The sequence below is a fragment of the Scomber scombrus genome, chromosome 6 (genome assembly GCF_963691925.1).
Source record: "Scomber scombrus chromosome 6, fScoSco1.1, whole genome shotgun sequence".
Lineage (NCBI taxonomy): Eukaryota > Metazoa > Chordata > Actinopteri > Scombriformes > Scombridae > Scomber > Scomber scombrus.
In genome coordinates this window covers 20,376,851-20,397,450 of record NC_084975.1, presented here as the reverse complement: position 1 = coordinate 20,397,450, position 20,600 = coordinate 20,376,851, and the positions used below count along the sequence as shown (strand labels likewise).

The following is a 20,600-nucleotide window of genomic DNA, read 5'->3' as shown; positions in this document are numbered from 1 at the left end:
AAATATTTTTGTGTCCTAAGGGTCAAACAACTCCCGGCACATTTGGTCAACTGACCCTCATCAAGGTCACGTGGTGAGCTGTCTGAAGTAAAAGCAAAACTATGGATGAAACAACAAACCACATATTTTGACAAGCAATGAAGACAATTCAGCCATGAGTAACATTACAACAGCCACCATACCTGAGCAGTACGGTTCCACTGTTTTTTTTCACACTAGTCAACTATTCATTATTCTGTCAGTAATTACGGACAAGCTGAATAATATAGGTTCATATGGTAAAAACTGCTTCATTCCTAATTGTTACCATCAATAAAGGTTAACTCATTTTTGTGCTTTATATGGATATGTAGTTTTAATGCCATGATAAGAAAATGCTTACATATATACAGCATGACTGTACAAGTCAAGTGAAGTCAATTTATGTATATAACATGTTTAAAAACAAGAGAACTAATTATGCCTAAACCTTTGCTTTTGTCTGGTAAGAGGAGTAAAATACTACATCCTTTTTTGTCATTTGTTGAAAATATATTTTCACAAACATTACAGTTAAGGGTGAATTTCAAACTCATTAAGTTTGTCAAGTTGGAAAGTAGTCCTATATATTAAAAGCTCATCAAAGCCAAGTATTTAAAGTAAATCATCATTGCATTATTCTTGAGAAATGCTGTAATCGAGAGAGGGGTTAGTTTGAGCATCATTTAGCACAACTGTGCATGGTTGTTAGTGTTTCTGCCTACTTGTTCACAGTATTTAAGGCAGCGTCTCAGTTTTGAATCATGACTCAGTTCGGCAGCTATGAGCAAAAAAAACCAGGATCAGAATTATTTTTTTCAACCTGCTATGTTTCTGGCAACAAGCTTAATGTTTTAAAATTCTGAGTCCCATTCCTCCCAAATCATCAACTATCCAAACATATGTATCCCCCTCTACAAAAATTTAGCTCAGTTGCATTCAAATCTAGGCCTAATGTTAAGCCATTACAAATAGCAGGTGTGCCTATAACTGCACTTTTCAGCTCTGCCTGTGTGAAATTGTGCCTGAAGAGGAGCAGACTTTGTCTGTCTCATTAAAATATACCCTATGTCAGTCAAAGATGAATGGAAACACTGGGGAGATTCTCTCCTTGTGTGCTTTGTGTACCCTGCATTGTTGATCATCTCTCCTAACAGTAATTGAGGCTCTAATGTTCTCCCTTCACAGAGGAGAGAGAACCCGAGCCTGTCCTTCATTTAATATTAAGCCCTTCTGACTGATTCCCGCTGACACTCCCTTAAGTAACTCTTACTTGTCGATGGCTATCGCTTGTGGCCATCTATTCTCCTGGCCTCTTTAGAGATTGGCAGGGGAGAAGGGTTGCATAAAGGGCAGCCCTAATAGGTCTGCTCTAATAGGCCTGCTCACACACACATAAACAACACACACATATACAGGTGTTTGCTTAATTCATCACTGTCCTTATGCTGAAGCCAGGATCAACAACATTTCCAAAATTGCCAGCAATGCACACACACAAACATAGTACAAGCTCCAATCAGGTGGAGGCAAACATATATCCAAACACACACACAACACAGATCTGCAAATGTGGTTGGATTGCACAATACAGTTACGGGAAATACACAAACATATTGGCTCATGTAGGCTTATATAAATCTGAAAATGCACTCATTAACATTCCCATCTGGCTATTTCAGAACATCTGTCCAATCAACAGGTTTCATAACAGGGTAACACACCATCTGAGGGGTTAGAGTCTAACCCCTCAGATGCAATGCAAAATATACTTTCACACATACTGTATGTGTATTGATTCTTTATTGATTAACACATATGGAAGTAGAACTTTTTTATGTGAAGAAGCAGTGGCTCTACTTTGAGCTTCTCCTGGATGTCCAAGCTTCTCACCCTATCTCTAAGGCTGAGTCCAGACACTCTCCAGAGAAAACTCATTTTGGACGCTTGTAACCGCAATCTCATTCTTTTAGTCACTACCCAAAACTTGTGACCATAGGTGAGGGTTGAAACATAGACTGATTGGTGAATTAAGAGCTTTGCCTTCTAGCTTAGCTCTTTCTTTTCTATAACGGTTTGGGACAATGCCTGCATAATTGCTGACGCTTCACCAATCCATCAGTTAACCTCATGCTTCATTTTACCCTCACTTGTGAACAACACAACAACAATACTTGAACTCCTTCACTTGGGGCGGCAACTCACTTCCAACCCTGAGGGAGCAGTCCACCTTTTTCTGGCAGAGCACCATGGCCGCAGATATGGAGGTGCTGGCTCTGATCCTGGCTGCTTCATATTTGGCTTCAAACTGTCCCAGTGATTGCTGGAGGCCAGAGTGTGCTGAAGCCAACAGAACCACATCATCTGCAAAAAGCAGATAAGAAATCCTTCCCCCGGCTGTGCTTTGCAATTCTGTCCATGAAAATCACAAACAGAATCAGTAACAAGGGACAACCATGGCAGAGCCTATCATCCAATGTGCAATTGGCACAAAACAAAAAATTAAAAATGTAATAAAATACAGATTACAGTGACAGTTTCAGGCTTTACAGACCTAATGGAATAGCCAGGAGGCATCCTTCATTGAATGGTTCATTTGCATGATATTCAACAAAAGACATATATTATGACATATTTGTCTAACCCCAGGCTAGGCAGACAGGAACACAAACATACACACATGCCACACTCATGATGACAGAGTAGTTGGAGTGGGTAGAAATCCCTTGACCCCGAGACAGCATACGTGGACATGTGTCCGAAAAGAGTCTTATGCAATGGCTTGCAGACTCACCAGCACAGAGACAACCTGGAGCAATGATCCCTTCATGTTTGGGCCACTCCCTCTGATTCTTTTACATAACCAAATGGAATAAACATGTATGTCCTCATGACTCCTAAATGCCCTTCTCAGTCTGCAAACAGATTACAACCAATCTCTTGGTTCTTTGATTTACAAACTCTAACAATTAATTTTCTTAAAACATGTTGCAATAGTGGAGGAAGCATTGTATCTGTTTATCCTCATAAAAATACAGCTGGTCAGATGTTGTCTGGAATCCTTGGTTCATATCTGTGTTTTTATTCCGGACAGATTATTTAAATAGTGTTTCCTCTTTCTTCAGGCTTTACCCTCCATCTATATGGAAAGGAAACTTTACCCAGATATCTGCTTAAAGAGATTACTGACTGAATGCTATGTGCTCATTGAAATACCTTTTGATCATATTTCTTTTGAAGATGTAGACCTTGGATCCTAAATGACAACATTCCAAAAAGTGAGAGAGCAGCATCAAAACAAATACTCATCAAAGGTACCCACCACTGTATTGCCAAAGCTCCAACTTTTTGTCATACTGCATTAGCTAAACTAAGCCTGATCAGACTTCTTCCTGTATATTTTAAAGATACTGGATGATTAATTTCTCTTATTTTCCTGATTGGATCCGTTGTTTTCTAAGTAGAACTGCATTACATAGACAAACAGCACGCACTGTCTACAATTCAGTTTTAAGATGTTCAATTCAAACTTAGAGTCAAAAGAATACCTTTGTTTATTTTAAAGTCTTTCCACCAATGGTTTTCCTTTCCTCTCTTTTTATGCCAAAAAAACCCTGAAATATTAATCAGTTATCAACCTGCCAAAAGGTATAAATTAACCCTAAACCCTCACGTCAAAACATGTACAATTTATACTTGTTTTAAACCACTGAATATTAAACTTAGTGAAGCATTAAAGACAGAATTTACTTTTTTTCATTTTTAAACAACGACCTTTCTAACCCTCAGGTAAACGTAGAGTGTGTGGATTATTTAACCATAGCATGGTTACTTGTGCTTTGTGCTGTTAGCACAGACAAACGTACAAAGTGGCACCTAAAGTAATTGTAGTCTAAAGTATAACAATGGTGATGATTTATAAACTGATAGTAATACATTTCAGTTTTGCTTGTTGCTAATGCTGAATCTAATTTACATGTGTTGAAGTCAATGGTAATAAATTACACTTTTACTATTGTGTGATACCCCAACTGTTTTTTTTTCATTCATCTTGCCCTCCAACCTTTTCCAAGTATTTGGTGGACAAGATGATAGCTAAGCCAGGGTGGAATATCCATGTTTGTGGCTAGTGGCTGATGTGGTGTAATCCACCCTAAGCTCTTCCATGGATGGGATGGGGGGTTAAGAGGGTTGTGGAGGCCTGCTCTGTCACTGGCCATGCAATGATGGGCAGGGCACTTTGTGCGCTCCTGTGCTCGTTTAGATCACAAATTATTTCTTGATGTCATGTTGAAGAGCCAGACTAAGAGTTTGTACAAAGTTTACAGTTGGCTCTGACCTGGTCAGTCCCCAAAAGCATACAAAAAACTTGTGAAGATTGTGGTATGAAAATAATGGACTTTGTTCCAGGAGAACTCCAAATCAGTAACCTGTTTAGACGTTTCAGTAAAATTGATGAAACAATCAGTTTATGAGAAATCCTATGGTTAAAGATGTTGTAAAAACATGGGTGATACAGTTCAAGAAAGAGAGATCAGTTGGAATTGTATGATGATTGACATTAGAGACGGAAAGATTTTTGACTTAGACTACACTGATGTGAAGCATCTTCATACAGTGTTGACTCTTATGAAGATAGGAGAGGACAGGATCCTGGAGCTTACATACTGGTGGTGGTGGAGTGGAGCCAGCAGGTGGTTGATGGAAACATTTGGATAAGTGTCCCTGCATATCATGGAGGTCATGGTGTTAATAGGGATGAGGAAAGACAGAATAGTATATTTGCAGTGGTGTTTAAAGAACAGCATCTAAACACTGATTGATTCAATTAATTATGTTGTTTATTAATCCTAAACATTTGCTGGCCATAACTTCCTAAACTTGAATTTTTGCTTGTCATTAATTCATCCATTTCATATTGCTGTAAATTAAATAGGTTCACCTTTTGTTACCCAGTGTGTGCTATCTGAAGCTTAAATGAAGTTGCAGCAGTCTGAGTTAGTCATATCAAGTGGATATCTGCCACATTTACTGTTTTTTTAGGATCAGTTTCCCTTTTTGTGTTTCTTCAGACAGTGTTTCCCTGTTGAGACACTTTTGCACTAAAATGACTAACATTTAAACATATCTACTTAATTTTTACAGATCTAGGAAGCTGATGCTTCATATTAGCTTAGAAAAACTTTTAAATACATTTTTGTAGAAGAGGCTTGTGGATTTTGGCCCCTATCACTTACATTGTAAGTGCATTATGAGGAGATTGTTTAGTGGCCAGTACGGACACGAGGAATGTCAGTGTCATTTGGGTACCTGACAATTGTTTTAAGACACACTTGAAAAACTGTGAACCTGTCCTTTGACACAAGGAGCTGTCTAGTTTTCAGTTTCAGCCTATACTGATTTAGTTTCACAGTTGATTGAGTAGAGGGTTTGGTGAGGCTCCACGGCCACGCTGTACTTATTTTAGTGAAGCTGAACAGATCTGCAGTCAATAATACTCACTAAAGCCCCAGCTGTTATGTTTTAATCAGATCCCAGAGGTTTTGGCCTGGCTAAATAAGGTTGGCTAATGGCTGTGAGTGACCCAGTCCTGTCTATGGCAAACACCTCCTGCTGGCATCACAGTAAGCTTTAGGATATGACATTATGAAGATGCTAACTCAATCAGTTTCACTACTAGCTTTATCTAGGCTAACAAAATGCAGCACTTAAAGTAAATTGCAATCAAGTTTTGGGAGTTGGGAGGACTTCATCATGGCTTTGTGTGTGCTGCAATGTTTTTGTTTAATCTTGGGAGCTTTTTATGGGTCAACATTGGTGGTGAACTCAAAGACATTTTATCTTCAAGTATGGGACTTTTCTTTCAGTATGTATGAGCCCATCATTTTCTTTTTTGATTCACGTTGGTTAAATTACTAACAGTGGTTACATTAAAAATACATTGTAGTTTTTTTTTCGGTCAAGCTGCAGTTTCCAAACAGCAAGAATGAACCTTTCAGCTCAACAGTTTAGATGTCTAGCAGCTGAATAGCTCTGTGTTAGGAAAATATCACAACTTTCTTTTTAAGGGTTTCCTATGATATTTTGTGTAGTGTTTTGCAGTGTTTTATATAATGTCCACAAAGAGATTAATGTTAGTGTGGATCTTTTGTGCCAAGAAGGTTTGGACAGCCTGCTTTAGTCCCCAGCATGAACAAAATGCATTTTTTTTAACCAACAGCAGCACTTTAGAGGTTATGTTCAAATTTCACTGAAATTGAATCAAAGTGACATTGTTTTTTTTAACTCAAATAAGCTCTGCTCACTGACAGTGTTTAATAAATCATAGGACATACTCAATAATTAATAAACCATATGTCTTTCAAGTGGACTGCACATGTTGCAGGTATCACCTATGTATGTGGTTCCATGTTTTGCTTCATCCTTATTGAACTTGCTTGGAAAATATATTTTGCTTGTTTAAGCCTACAAAAGTGGGATGAAATGGTATGATGATCTCAAGGCATTGTGAGTTTTACTTGACAATGTTTTTGTGCTTTTCTAATTAATTGCTTTAAAGACAAAATTGATTACAACCCTGTATTGGATGGCTTGTCCAGTGTATTTTGATATGTATCCTGCTGGTGGTGCTGTATGTGGAATCCCAGCACACTGTCTTCCCTCCAAATCAAAACAAATGTCATAGTCCTATGCTCTGACTGAAACATGTAGATTACATGACCCTGTCAATGACCTGAATGACTATGACATTATATTTATGCTTATCCTAAAGAGATAATCTCAGTTCAACACAAGGGAAATGGGTTTTGAGTTGACTACCTGTTTGGTCTCTTCTTTCCAAAAGGCTGGTAATGCCTTTGCATGAGAGCCTGGCAACAGTGTTATAATTCATAATAATGTATAGCGTCCGGCCATTTTCATTGGCCGGACGCTACACAAATGATAATAATAGTAATAATAATACATTTTATTTGTATAGCGCTTTTTTGAAACTCAAAGATGCTTTACAGAAGCACGGGTAAAAAAAATAAATACATGTGGGGGGTGAGCAGTAATCCTTATAGCGTAAAATCACTGTCCCATCTGCCCAATGTGTCATAGTCTTTGTGTCAGGGGAATCCTCCTTTAGGAGTCTTACCGTCCATCACTCACTCCCTGCTGCTTTCTGTTCATCCTACAAACTGATGGACTACAAATCAGTATGATTTTCTAATTACAGAAAATATTAAACCTTTCTTTAAATGAACTGGAAGAACATGTGGGTGTCCATTATGTAGGTGGGTCTCACAGGGGTGTTTAATTTAGTAACGTGTCTTTTTTGGGCTTACTCAGTTAAAAATATCAAAATCAAACTGAAAGGGTGGGGACTTCTATCCATAATTTTCTGCAGGAGTATATTTCTACATTATTTTGTATGTTGCATGATAATAATAATAAACAACAGACACTTACATAACCCTTCTGGCATATGGCGTGTAATCCAGCTTGTACTACACAACATCAGAATGAACCCACTGCAGTGTTTTTTTTTTTCAAAAGTGAGCCTGATCATGATGATGGTGCATGCAAACACTCATAGTATGCTATATAAAAGCACTTAAAAGATGTGGATTATATCTGGGATCATTAAACGCACAACTGATTGTGCTTTTAATCCTGTGGGTTTGGAAATTACCCAGCAAAGCGTCTCCTGAGCCTTTTGAACATTTTACAAAAAAGTTGGAAATGTCTCAATTGAAAGTTATAGTGACCCATACAAAACCTTTTAATCCATGTTTTAAAGTATGTCAAATCAACTATACCAAAGTATCTAAAGAAAAAGCAAGCAATGATTAATTTTAAAAAGAACTACACACTAAGAAATTAATTTGAAGGAATCCAGTGAAGAAATAAAATGTAATGGTTAAAATAATGACTACACAAACAATGAAGACAAAAAGCATACCAGATTTTCAAAAGCTCATAAGAAGTTAATCATTTTTTTAGGACCTGTTATTATCTTGGTGTATAAAAAGAAAACAAATCAAGGAATTTATGTGGAGTTGTCTATCCCATAATCAGCATACATATTTTCTATTTCACTTTTCCCTTTTTCCCTTCCTTTACTTTCCCTCTGCTATATTCTTTCTTGTTTGATGTCATCGATCTGCAGTTTATTTATTATATTTATATCATCTTAAATAATCCATTTAATATTTCAGAAATTTCTGTTTTGTTGTCTTTAATATGAGGATTTGCCCAATTTTCTTTCTTACCTCTGAAAATTTGGATTTTGGACTTTTGGTCAGACAACATTTAAATGAGTCACACTGGGCTTCGGGAAGATATAAGGGGCATATTTAAATTTTTTCTGACATTTTATTACAAAAAAGATCAACAGATTAATTGAGAAAATCAGTAGTTATTACAGCTCTACCTTCCTGTCTCCTTTCACTCCTTGGCTCTCTTCCTTCACTGTCACTTTAATCCACTTTGACTCTCCATCCACGTCTCCCACCATCCTTTCCTTCTTTACCAACCTTCATTTAGGTGTGCAGGTAATGGACGTCCGACTCACAGGCCTATATTTATAGACTATGTATATACACTAGCAGATGGACAGTCTCGTTTGGAATGTTTCACTGTTGCTAGGAGATGTGGAAACATCCTGTCAGCTGTTAATAGAAGCAAATTGATGAAAAGGAAGAAAAAGGAAAACCAGAGGCAAAGCACCTTGACATGTTTGTAGGCTAGCTGGCTGCTATAAAGTGCTTGTTTAGTTTATTCAGTAACAGTCACACAGGTAGTTCGGAAAAATCACATTTAATGCTTAGAATTTTTTAAGTTCAGTTTGATCGCATAGAAATATAAATAAATACCTGATTAAACGTTATATTGTGAAAACAACTACTTTACTTTTACTTTTCACTGTTGATACAGTGACTAATATGTAGTGATGACTGACTGAAAATACTGTGTTCCTCCCTACAGCTTTCTCATGGTCCTGGTGTGTCTAATCTTCAGTGTCCTGTCCACGATAGAACAGTATGCAGAATTTGCCACTGGAACACTCTTCTGGATGGTGAGTTGTTTAATTGTGCTGATATACCAAACATAAAGAAAAACCCTGACCTCCACAGAACTCTAAAAAACCTTAAAACCATCATCATAAATCAGTTAGGCGGATTGCAGGTTACACACCATAGTTCAACTGAGATGATGGTAACAGATAAATCAATTATTGACTAAAAGGTCCTGTACACCCACTTAAATGTTTTCTTATTCAGGCCAAAATAGACTGCAGCTCAAGTGAAACTTGGTCTGTGTTGTGCTTGAAATATGCAAGGTCAGTTTAATGTAAACTTTATTTAATCTGGTAGTCTCATTTAGATTGAAATTTCTTTTAAAAGTAAAACCTGAGAACAAAAACATTCATTATCACACAAGTGCGTAATCAAAATACAGGAACAACACAGCTAAGGGCAGATGACCACAATCAGCAAGGATTAACAAAGTTATGAGAATCATAAGAAACATCAGATAATAATATTTTAAAATCTCCAAGGTGAATGAAAGAATCTATTTTTAGTGCAGTTTAGTGGTCATTCCAATTAAAAGGCACATATCTGAAACCAGTTCTGCCAAGATTAGTGGGTATGTAAGGGATATCTAAGGTTAAGTGTATCATGTACTCTAGTTAGAAGCTTGGAAGTGTCATTGGAACATTAGAGCTTTTATAGATGAATATTGTCACATGATTATTACCTTATTACCTTCTTGTCTGTAAGGAACTCCATCCAACCAGAGAACAATAATGATGTCATGTTCCAATAACAACAATAAAGGTGCAACCTCTAGACAAAAAATGTCAACAAAACAAACCTAGCAACAAAACTAATCGGGGGGTTAAACAATGTCAGTTAAGAACATTTTGTACATGCCCACACAGTCCTTAGTCCTCATCAGGCAAGATAGATGAAAATAATCACTTGTTGCAGCCCACATAATGGCATATCTATGTGTTTACTATATTGAGAGAGTGGACTTAATTATGCTTCCTTGGCAAATGAAACTTACATTTTCTTGTGTAATACGCTTTAAAAATAAATAAATAAATAAAATGCTCATATATCTTCTTGGAGACATTGAAAGAAACATCTCTCAATGGCTGTAACAGCCACTGAGCTGTAACAGCTGCAGTGCAGTACCCTCTTGTATCCACATGATGGAAGTAGAAGATCTTGGCTTGGAGGGATCCTACCCGCCATCTTACACCTGAGCCCAAAGTTTAGAATGACTAATCACTTCTAGTTATTGCAAAGGCCATGACACAACACCTGCCAACTTATTTTGCATCCATTCAAAATAAATTTACATTCACATGTGTGTATACAGTATTAGCATGGGAATGGCCAGGAGCCAGTGTTTTTAAACTATGACAATTGTTATGCAGAATCATTTGGCTCCATGCAGACTGTACTTGCTGATACTTGCTGGTAAATTGACTTTTTTATGGCTTATTAGGCTATTAAGGCTGCTAAGTGATGCAATAAATCCAGAGCTTACAACAGGTAGAGAAAATTATGGCTGCTGTTTGGAAACTCTACAAAGAGCTTGCATCATCTGTCTCTAGCCAGCACACCGGGAATATAAATACACATGCTGCTACTGCATACTCACACACACAGTTTACACAAAGGCTGCACATACACAGACACAGACACACACTCAAAAAATACGCACGTACCACCTCCTGAGTCCCGAGGGCAATCAGAGGACAGGACTGAACGCAGTGTTCTGTAAACTTTTGGCCAGTGCCCTTTGAAGACCTATACTATCATGGTTATTCATTTATTTATACCCAGGAAGAGCCAAATACTAACTATCATTATCTCTAACTTTTTTTTCTCTTTTTCTATCTTTTTCTCTCTTTTTCCACCCTCCATCCACATTTTTTGTGTGACTACACACAACAACAGTATTCAGCCATAATAGCAAGAAAAAAGAATTGGGTCCAGACAAACAACAGTTTTGTCTCTTGGATTGTTGAGCCTTGTTTATTTGAACACCTGTCTACTATATGCGTTTCTGTATGTTTATATGTGTGTGTGCATATGTGTTCAAAATGCAATTTTTTTTGTTATTGTGTGCTATATTACTGGTTAGATAATATCTTATCTTCTGTGTGTGTGTGTGTGTGTGTGTGTGTGTGTGTGTGTGTGTGTGTGTGTGTGTGTGTGTGTTTTTAGGGGGTGGAGACATGTGAGTGGTGTCATGGTGGCGTATATTGGTGCTAGTAGCTATACTTAGAAAGTTCAGGGTTAGCTGTCGTCCGTGAATCACAGGCTGCTTGTTTTGGATGGCAGAGGGGACATTAGTCCTTGAGGATATTTGGCCTTCAGGGCAGCTGCCAAAGTAAAGCAAGCCATGCTGGGGCACAGAAGTGCGCAGACAAACACACACACACACACACACACACACACACACACACACACACACACACACACACACACACACACACACACACACACACACACACACACACACACACACACACTCGCACAGATACACACACACACACACACACACACACACACACACACACACACACACACACACACACACACATGGTTCTATTCTTTGTTCTCTCCTCTGCTCTCGTTTGAACTCCTTACTTATATTAAAATTTCAACAAACTACATGCATGTGAAATGTGTGGTTTTGTTAGATGCAGTTCAGGTGAGTCTGAGTGAGTTCACTCAGAATGAAGGACAGCATTATGAGATTTTCTGGTGGTGGCAGAGTCTAAGCACAGTTCTGTCTACCTGCCCCCAAAGGTTTTAGCAAGGTTACAACACAACCACTGACCAGACTGCCAAGAAATGTGGTTTAGGTGTTAGTAGTTGTTAGAGGATGACAACTAATGACAGTAAAGTAGTCTGAAACCACTGTCAAATATGAATTTCTCCTTGATCAATACTCCCATGTTAATGAATTTTGAGCAGTAAAGGCTGTATATTCATAACATTTGCAGTTTATATTTATTGTTGGAAGATGATGAATAATTATGTTTTCGATGTTCCTCTGACCTTTCTTTAGCAATACTATTAAGTCATTTGCACTACAATAAATATTGAAATTTAATGGGAAGCTTGTTGAAAGAACCAAAGACTTTTAAGGAAAATATAATCTTAATTTTGAAGCTCTAGTGTCTAAGAAATGTTTCACTGCATATTTATAATTAGATGTGTGCTGAGGTGTAACTTACTGAGCAGATTTTCAGACAGTTTATCACAAAACCTTACAAGTAAGAAGTAACAAAAATCCCCTCATTTTAAACTTGGGATAATAAATAGCAAACCACAGAGTGAGTCTGTTTAGTTTAAAGGATATTGACTCAACATTAATAACAAGATTATTACTTTGGGTGACGTATGATATGTGGGTTGGCAAAGCTTTGTAAAGCTCAGGTATATGTAGGTGTAATTAGTAACTTTGTGTCTGTGTGCACGCAACTCTCTTGTAGTAGGACACACAGATGAAGCAATCTAATCACATTTTTATCTGATACGGTAATTCCCAAGCAGCTCTTTGAATGAGCGTCATCCTTGTGTGGCTTGACGAGATTATAGCTGCGTGAGCTGGCGGCTGTTGTGTGTAAACACATAGTTGCCAGTTTCTGATACACATACAAAGCCACCCCAACATCTGGGTGACCCATTTTATGGAATTATTATAAATGATCCCTTCAAATTCCCCCAAATTCAGGCATACCTTTGACTTTCAAATGTGACCCAGATGTCATAATTACCAAGCATGTTGAAGTAAAATTGTTTGGAAATCTTGTACTTGTGCTGGCCGTGAGAGAATTTTAGTAAATTCTTATTAGTATTTTCTAGAAAACATCCACAATGAATGTTAATATCCATCAGTTATAAAGTAACACAGATTTTGTATATATGATGGAACTATAAAAAGACTATATACTATATATATACTACTATACAAAGAAGAGTCATTGGATATACAGTGGTATATAGATGCAGCAACAAGGAAATGAAACATACTCTATTACTTTTCTACACAAATGATTAGACTTTGGTTGGGTGGGTGAGTTCAGCTGAAATAGATGTAAAGGCCTGATTCCAGACCTCTGAATTACTGTATATACATCTCTTGACTTATTCAGCAGTTCACATATGAATCAATGAAGCGTAAACAAACTGCAGCTCAGTCTGATTATCAGGCAGTGCTATAGGGACTCACTGAACCATTGCTGCCCCTTCTCTCTCTTTAAAAGAAAATCTGGTCTTTTTTACTTCCTTTCTCTTTGTCTTTAACTCAATGACAAAAATGGGAGCAATTAGCGGAATATGGGGTATAGGAACCTGAGGCCAGACAAGTCAAGCGCAAAATCTACCGCTGTAAACATGTTTAATTAGTGAATAGCAAGGAGGATCAAAAAGGATAAATGTGTCTGCCTCATGGCTATTATGACCCTGATGGAGGCCATAGGTTGGTATTTAGAATAAAGTTGTTTTTCACAACGCTGTTGCAAAACTATAATTAATGTACACATCAGTGCATTTTTCTCTTTGTGTTGATGGTAGAGTGACACTTTTGCCAGCCAGAATAGTGTCTAGAATGATTGACAGGTCATTGTTTTGGGGTTCTGTGGTGCTGTGTTATTGCAGCAGGGCTCATGGTATAAAGTTTCATACAAGGGGCAGTCAGGGAGCAGCCAGTTCAAGCAATCAACGAGATGGCCACCCACATGGCCTTAGGTCTTAACTGACAGTACGGTGGCTAAATATTATGGATCCTCGGTGGCCAGGAAAATGATCTCCATCAGACAGACTTAATTAATTCACAGAGGCAGACATGTGGACACATAATTTAAAAAAGAAACATAATGGCACATATTGGGGCACAACTTGAATGCACCAACCTCAACGAATGTGCATATTAAGCTAATTATAGTGTAAAACCAAACCTTAATTTGTTTTGTTTTTTCCATAATAAGTATAGACAAGTATCTTATTTAAGTGATTCAAGAAGGTTTACATTTATAACGAGATCTGTGATGGCATTTCATCCTGTGGCTACAATCACTTAGCCATTGACCCTGACTCAATATGAGCTGTCATCAACCATATTATCAACCTCCATCTGTCCTCCTAGGTGGTTAGGTGGGTGGTCTCACTAGACCACCACAATGTTTCTCTTTTTCTTTCTCACACCACCTCATATCAAATCTTAAATCGCAGTGATTGATTATAATGGCTTCAGTGCTTTTAGATTAGTCTTAATACATGGCGCAGTGTTATCAATGCTTTTATAGGTGATACCTTATCTACATCCACATCCTCTCATCTTGTATGTGTTTTACAATTATTGTCTCTGTACCAATGGGTTAATGTAACCCTTGCTCTCTGTTTGCATTGTGCTCCACAGGAGATTGTGCTGGTGGTGTTCTTTGGCACAGAGTATGCGGTCCGGCTGTGGTCGGCAGGCTGCCGCAGCAAATATTCAGGCATCAAAGGACGTCTCCGCTTTATCAGGAAGCCCATATCAATCATAGGTGCACCTGGCATTTTCCTTTGTTCCCATGTAATACAACGGATGTGATGAATTGTTCTTGTAGATCAACAACTAAGATCATTCAAGCAATTTAAGGGCTAACTATAGTACAAGGTTTTATTTTAAGTGCACTGAACCAACATGGATTTGATTATTTACTTGATATGTTGATGTTTTCTCTCTGTTTTCTGTCTCTTCCTTCTCTTCTCACAGATTTGATAGTGGTCATTGCCTCAATCATTGTGCTCGGTGTAGGCTCCAATGGCCAAGTGTTTGCCACGTCTGCCATCAGGTAGAGCAACTATTTAGTTCTGCTTTTTAATCATTACTCACAGCTGGAGAAGGATCTGAAGATAATGAGATGGATGAGGCGGTGTTGTGTTTTGCAGGGGCATTCGTTTTCTACAAATCCTGCGTATGCTGCATGTGGATCGACAGGGAGGAACGTGGAGACTCCTGGGATCTGTAGTCTTCATTCATCGACAGGTGGGCTAAAAGTATCCATACTGATTCTGTTGATTATTGTTTGATTATAAGTCCTGAGGTTTTTTAAATGACCCTATTTTTTGTTTTTAGCATTTTTTAAACACAGACAGGAAGAGAAAAATGTCCTTCTGTTCCTGTCCAGTCTAGTGTGCATAGTCAGAGATACATGCACACATGTGCAGAAATAAGCCCCAGCCGACCTGGCTTTATAAGGAGATAAAGAGAAATAGTCAGTCAGGTTGCCTGAACTTTTTCTTTTTTTTTTCATTGTATCCCGGTACACTTGTTTTAATATTTTCTCAGGCTGATACACAATGAAGCCAGAGGATGTAATGTTCCTCTCTTAATCCCTCAAGCAGACAGTGCTCTTTGGTTATAGTCAAACCTGACATTCATGTCTCTTTGATGCATAAGAAGAACAGGACTGATCAGTGAGGATTGCGTGCAAAGGTCAAGAAAATAAATGTAAGGTGATTTGTTGCCATCTCCCTGTTGTCAGATGACCACTTTATCAAATGATATGCTCTGTTTAGTGGAAATATATTGCCTTTAGCAGTGTCAATAGGTTGATGGAATGAAATAAGCACGTTAGGATGTGCACTGAGAACAGTATTTTATTTTAATGTGCCATCACAGTCAGGTCAAAATTAAAATGTGAGCCCATTGAAGACAGGAAACATTTTATATTTAAATATTCATTCTTAGGTATGCTGTATTTTACCTGTAAAAAATACACAGTTAGAATACACTAGTGTGTGCATCTCTAGTTGTATGCCCATAATTTTATATTAGATTTACAACTTGCCATGTGTAACTGAATACATTTCCTCTTTCTTCCTCTTCAGATTGGTTAGATTGAGGGTTTGAGTGCAGTCAGTGTCCAGTCCAGTGCCACAGGACTGACTGATTAAATCATTGTATAGTTTGTCAGCTTTAATGACACCACACCCTGTCTATCCTTCCTGCTGTGCAAAAGGTGGTGAGTGAGACAGCTGGCGTAAGACTGGTATCAATAGTGTGGTACATGATGCAATAACTATTAGTTATTATCAGACACAAGCCTTAGCACAGAAATTAAACTCAGGGGAAGATATCAAATCCTGTCTGTGAAAAAAACACTCATGGGGAAGACCCAAGCTGCACAGTCTTTCAGGTATAAACCAACCTGACAACAGTAGGAAGAAGGTGGGCTTCATTCAGCACTCACTCTCAGGTCATTTGAAACTACATGTAGTTTAAGTAATGCTGATGTGAACAATCACCAATATAAAATACACTTTGTATGATGTTCATGCTCTCATAAAGGAATTGTTCAACAAACAACAAATTTAAAGCCCATAATTTAGCTTTAGCAGTCTCTAACAGCACAATCGGTGTTGAAAAAAAATTGAAGGATGACTGCTGCAACATCCAATCCATCTTTGGATGAGGCCATTAATAGTTGTATTTGTTGTCAAACAAAAATCCACTGCAAAATAATATTTTTTATACAATGGTACAAATGACCATGGTATATTCTTCATATGTCTAGCTCTTTTATAAAGCATATTCACAATGTAGTCCTAACACTTACTGTGTTTTTTCAGGAGCTGATCACCACCCTGTACATTGGCTTCCTGGGCCTGATCTTTTCCTCCTACTTTGTCTACTTGGCGGAGAAGGATGCTGTGGATGAGGAGGGCAAGACAGGCTTCTCCAGCTATGCTGATGCCCTGTGGTGGGGCGTGGTAAGACAGCTAATCAACAGAAAAGAAATACATTCTATAGAAGAAGCCAAAACAAGTCCTTCACTGATGCTTTTTTACCCACCGATATGCATGTTTATGAGATAATGTTTTCTGATTTCAGTTTTTTGAAATGCATATGTCACTGGGATCCTTCCAGTGCCACTTCACTTTCCTAACATAGCTTCCATACTTAAAAGGCCTCATCACATCACATGCACATCAAAAAAAATTCCTCTCTTAAAAGAGCTGTAACAAATTATCTGTACAATGCACTCTGAAGTGGAGTCTTCACTGGACAAAGGGAGATGGTTGGCCACCCTGGTTAGACCAATTATTAACCTCATTGTGTTTTTATTCTCCTCGTTGTAGCCTGCATGTGTTGCTGCAACACTTAACACAGAGGCAGGTGTGTCGATGTTTTTCGTGCGTAGAGCTGGATTTGCCTATTTCCCTCTGTACCGAGGCTCAGGTTTCCAGAGCAGTTAATTAAACATTTGAATTGAAAGCGCAAAGTAATGAGAAACCTATGGCAGCCTTGTGCAGGAGATCAGTGTGCCACAAAGAGACGTTAATAAACCATTCACCTCTGGACTCTTTGGCTCAAAGAACTTTTAGAGCACCAATATAAAGTGTCAGTTCCCTTAATTAAAACTTTAATTGTGGGATTACTACCTTTATGTTACAAGGGTTAGAGGGGTCACGGTGCTCTTCACTGTTCTATGGAAAGTTGAAAAAAAAGCTGTTATTTGCATTGCTCTGTTCACAATGCCGAGAAGAGAATCACAGTCAGGGATTTGCACCTTTTTGTTTTTCTGAGACTGTAAACTTGTGAGACTTGATATGCTATTCCTGTAGAGTTGGTAAGGTTTGTGAGTGTTTGTGTGCATGCACACTAAAATGAGATTGCAATGATTGGACAATGCTAAGCTCTCCCAGTGTGTATTCCTTCTCTTGGCATGATTTTCACATTGGGATGTGCAGGTGCGGGGCACAGCTGGAGCACAAGCCGATGCCATGATTCATATCCCCTCGTTCTCTCACTCCCCCCTCCCCTTACCTTCCCTGCTTTTCTTCTTCTCTTGCCAATTGCTGAAGGTTAGGTAATGGCTCGATTTTAAAACACAGTCTGGAATGCTAAATGAGAGCTTAAAGCTAATAGTATACAACTGACAAATATATTCATATCTGCATATAAACATGTCTATACTCACGTACACTCACTCAAAATTTCTACTTTGAGACCAGGGCTGTGACCTTTGTGTAGACATGAAGGGGTTTTTGCCACACACACTTTAAGTATAACCCTACAGTTCGAATGAGAGGGGTGGTTTTGAGTAGACCATTCCACTCTGATGGTCAGGAGGACATTGTTTAGTCATCGGATTTGTGGATGAGGGATTAAATCCCCCACCACTCCACCAGCCCCCAACATACACCCATCCACCCCTCCCGCCCCGGCTTCTTCTTTTTTTTTACTCCCAAAGCCCTTTTAAGTATCTCACCTTACATCAGCCGCTTTGTGTTAGCGCACAGCGGCGGCTCACGCGGCGATACCCCATAGACACCCACAGTAAGCCAAGTGTGTTCTGAATGTGTCAGAATTGGCTCGGCTTTCAGAGTGGGTGTACATGCAAATGCAAGAGGTATTTGTTTTCCCCCCTCGCCCTGGCAAATTCCTACACTCACTGAGGATTAGTGGTTGGGAATCTTATTCCCTTTGAGGAGCAGAGCCTCAAATGCCCTGGCCATCGCTGACAGTTGTGAAGCAAGGCCAGAGCGGCTGATTAACTTTTTATTTACTGTCTAACTCCTGTTATAGACTGCTGTGGTAAAGCTTTGAGAGCTCTACATTGACTGATATTGTCATTACATCGACAGTTCATTAAAAATAAAAGGGATTTCTTTGTGATTTAACATTTGTAGAAATGAGAAAACATTTTATTTAAAGTATGATTTTATTGAATTAATGCACTGATCATCTTCAGTGCACTCAAGACACACTCAAGTCTCCTCTCATCCTGCAGTAGTGTTGCAGGTTATCCTACATTTCCTAATCATGTATCAGTGAAGGGATGTGTATGTTGTGAGATTTATTTCAAAGAGCTGTTACAATTATGTTGTAAGTATGTCATAATACTTAAGATAATTTTAATAGTTGCAAGAAACTTCTCTTTCTCTAGGTGACTGTCACCACGATTGGATATGGAGACAAGATTCCTCAAACGTGGATAGGAAAGGCCATTGCCTCCTGCTTCAGCGTCTTCGCCATCTCCTTCTTCGCTCTGCCTGCTGTAAATATATATTTTTTTATTTGATTGTGATTTTCTTTTCCTTTCTAGTATGTCTCTACTGATGTAATGATAAAAAAGTTAATTATGTTAAATTCTGTATCTAGTTTTCTCCCATCTGCACTAAATTATACATATACATATACATATTACATATTTTTCTTGCAGTATAAAAATATGTAGTACAACCCTAATTTTTCATGATTAGGGTATCTTGGGATCAGGGTTTGCCCTGAAGGTCCAACAGAAGCAGAGACAGAAACACTTCAACAGACAAATCCCTGCTGCAGCCTCTCTCATCCAGGTAAACCTGAACTGAAACATTTCAACCTTTAAAAAAAGTGTCTTTTTAAAACGTGCAAGTCTCTAGTATGAGATATCTTAATCAGGAACGTCATAAGAGATTATGTTATTTAAATTGATCAATATGAATATGCATAATACTAAAATCTAACTGAAATGGTTCCATGATCACTAGGATATTAGTATGCAGGTGCATGCACTCGAGCTTTATATAATCTATGAGGTATACATAAAAAAACAGGTCAGCCCATCAATGATTTAACAGTGAACACATCCTCAATAACCACAGTTTGTATTGGAGCATGAACATGGCTACAAAATGTTTTCAGTCCTCATGTTGCCTCATGTTAAATGTGCAAACCTGCACTTTCTACATCTTACCACTGTGAACTTCAGCAAACACTGGAAGCTGAACAAAGGAAAACAGTAACAGCAGTTGTTGTCTTCAAATTCCTTCTGAGCCATGAAAAAGGTGAACTGTATCCCATTTGCCAAGACTGAGATAGTAGGCGAACAAAAGCTATCATGTACCAAAAGCTAACCATTACAAGGATCATAATACCAACATCTTCATGTCTGAGACATAATGACCACTTCATGTAAAACTGCAAAAATACACATTTGTTTTATATGACACCTTGAATACACAATAGAATAGCATATTAAAGAACTAAATACTGTTGAATAATGTTTATTGAATAAAAACGGACATTGAGTACCAACAGGAATAGTAACAAATGAAAGCAAAGAATATTGGCAAATTGTAAAGCAGTTTTCAGATGTCCTTGAAGTTCTGGCACTGGCACAGTCCAAAGAAAGGTTTTTATTTTATATAAGGGGATTTAGAAAAGAAGTATAGGTTAAGTGAACCACTGCTTATATTCGCTCATGGTCTGTGTTATAACATCTGCTCCTCAGACACTTTGGAGGTGCTATGCAGCAGAGAAACCAGACGGCTGTGCTGCTACATGGAAAATGTATGTCCTGACTCCAGCGCCTGTCGCCTCAATGGACTCTTACAACGCCAGTCCTTATTCCAGGAAGTTGAACATATCGGTAATTATCTACGTTAACTTCAGGTCCGAGGGATTGGTATTGTATGGCTCACGTATAGTTGAGTTTTCTGTTGTGATTGATTGATTTTCCTCAAAAGGACAGGATGAGTGTTTCCTTTTGAAACAACTTCATATCCTTAATATATAAAGTGTGTCTTTGATGT

The 20,600-nt window shown here is 38.2% G+C and overlaps 1 protein-coding gene across 1 annotated transcript in view; it reads left to right on the top strand.

Moving 5' to 3' along the window:
• Window positions 1–20,600, top strand: part of kcnq1.2 (potassium voltage-gated channel, KQT-like subfamily, member 1.2) — a 163,014-nt gene that overhangs the window by 2,061 nt on the left and 140,353 nt on the right. The window contains exons 2-9 of the mRNA XM_062421039.1: window positions 8,989–9,079; window positions 14,452–14,578; window positions 14,791–14,869; window positions 14,967–15,063; window positions 16,650–16,790; window positions 18,971–19,081; window positions 19,287–19,382; window positions 20,300–20,437. Of these exons, the coding sequence (XP_062277023.1) occupies window positions 8,989–9,079; window positions 14,452–14,578; window positions 14,791–14,869; window positions 14,967–15,063; window positions 16,650–16,790; window positions 18,971–19,081; window positions 19,287–19,382; window positions 20,300–20,437 (880 nt within the window). The remainder of the gene's footprint in view (window positions 1–8,988; window positions 9,080–14,451; window positions 14,579–14,790; window positions 14,870–14,966; window positions 15,064–16,649; window positions 16,791–18,970; window positions 19,082–19,286; window positions 19,383–20,299; window positions 20,438–20,600) is intronic.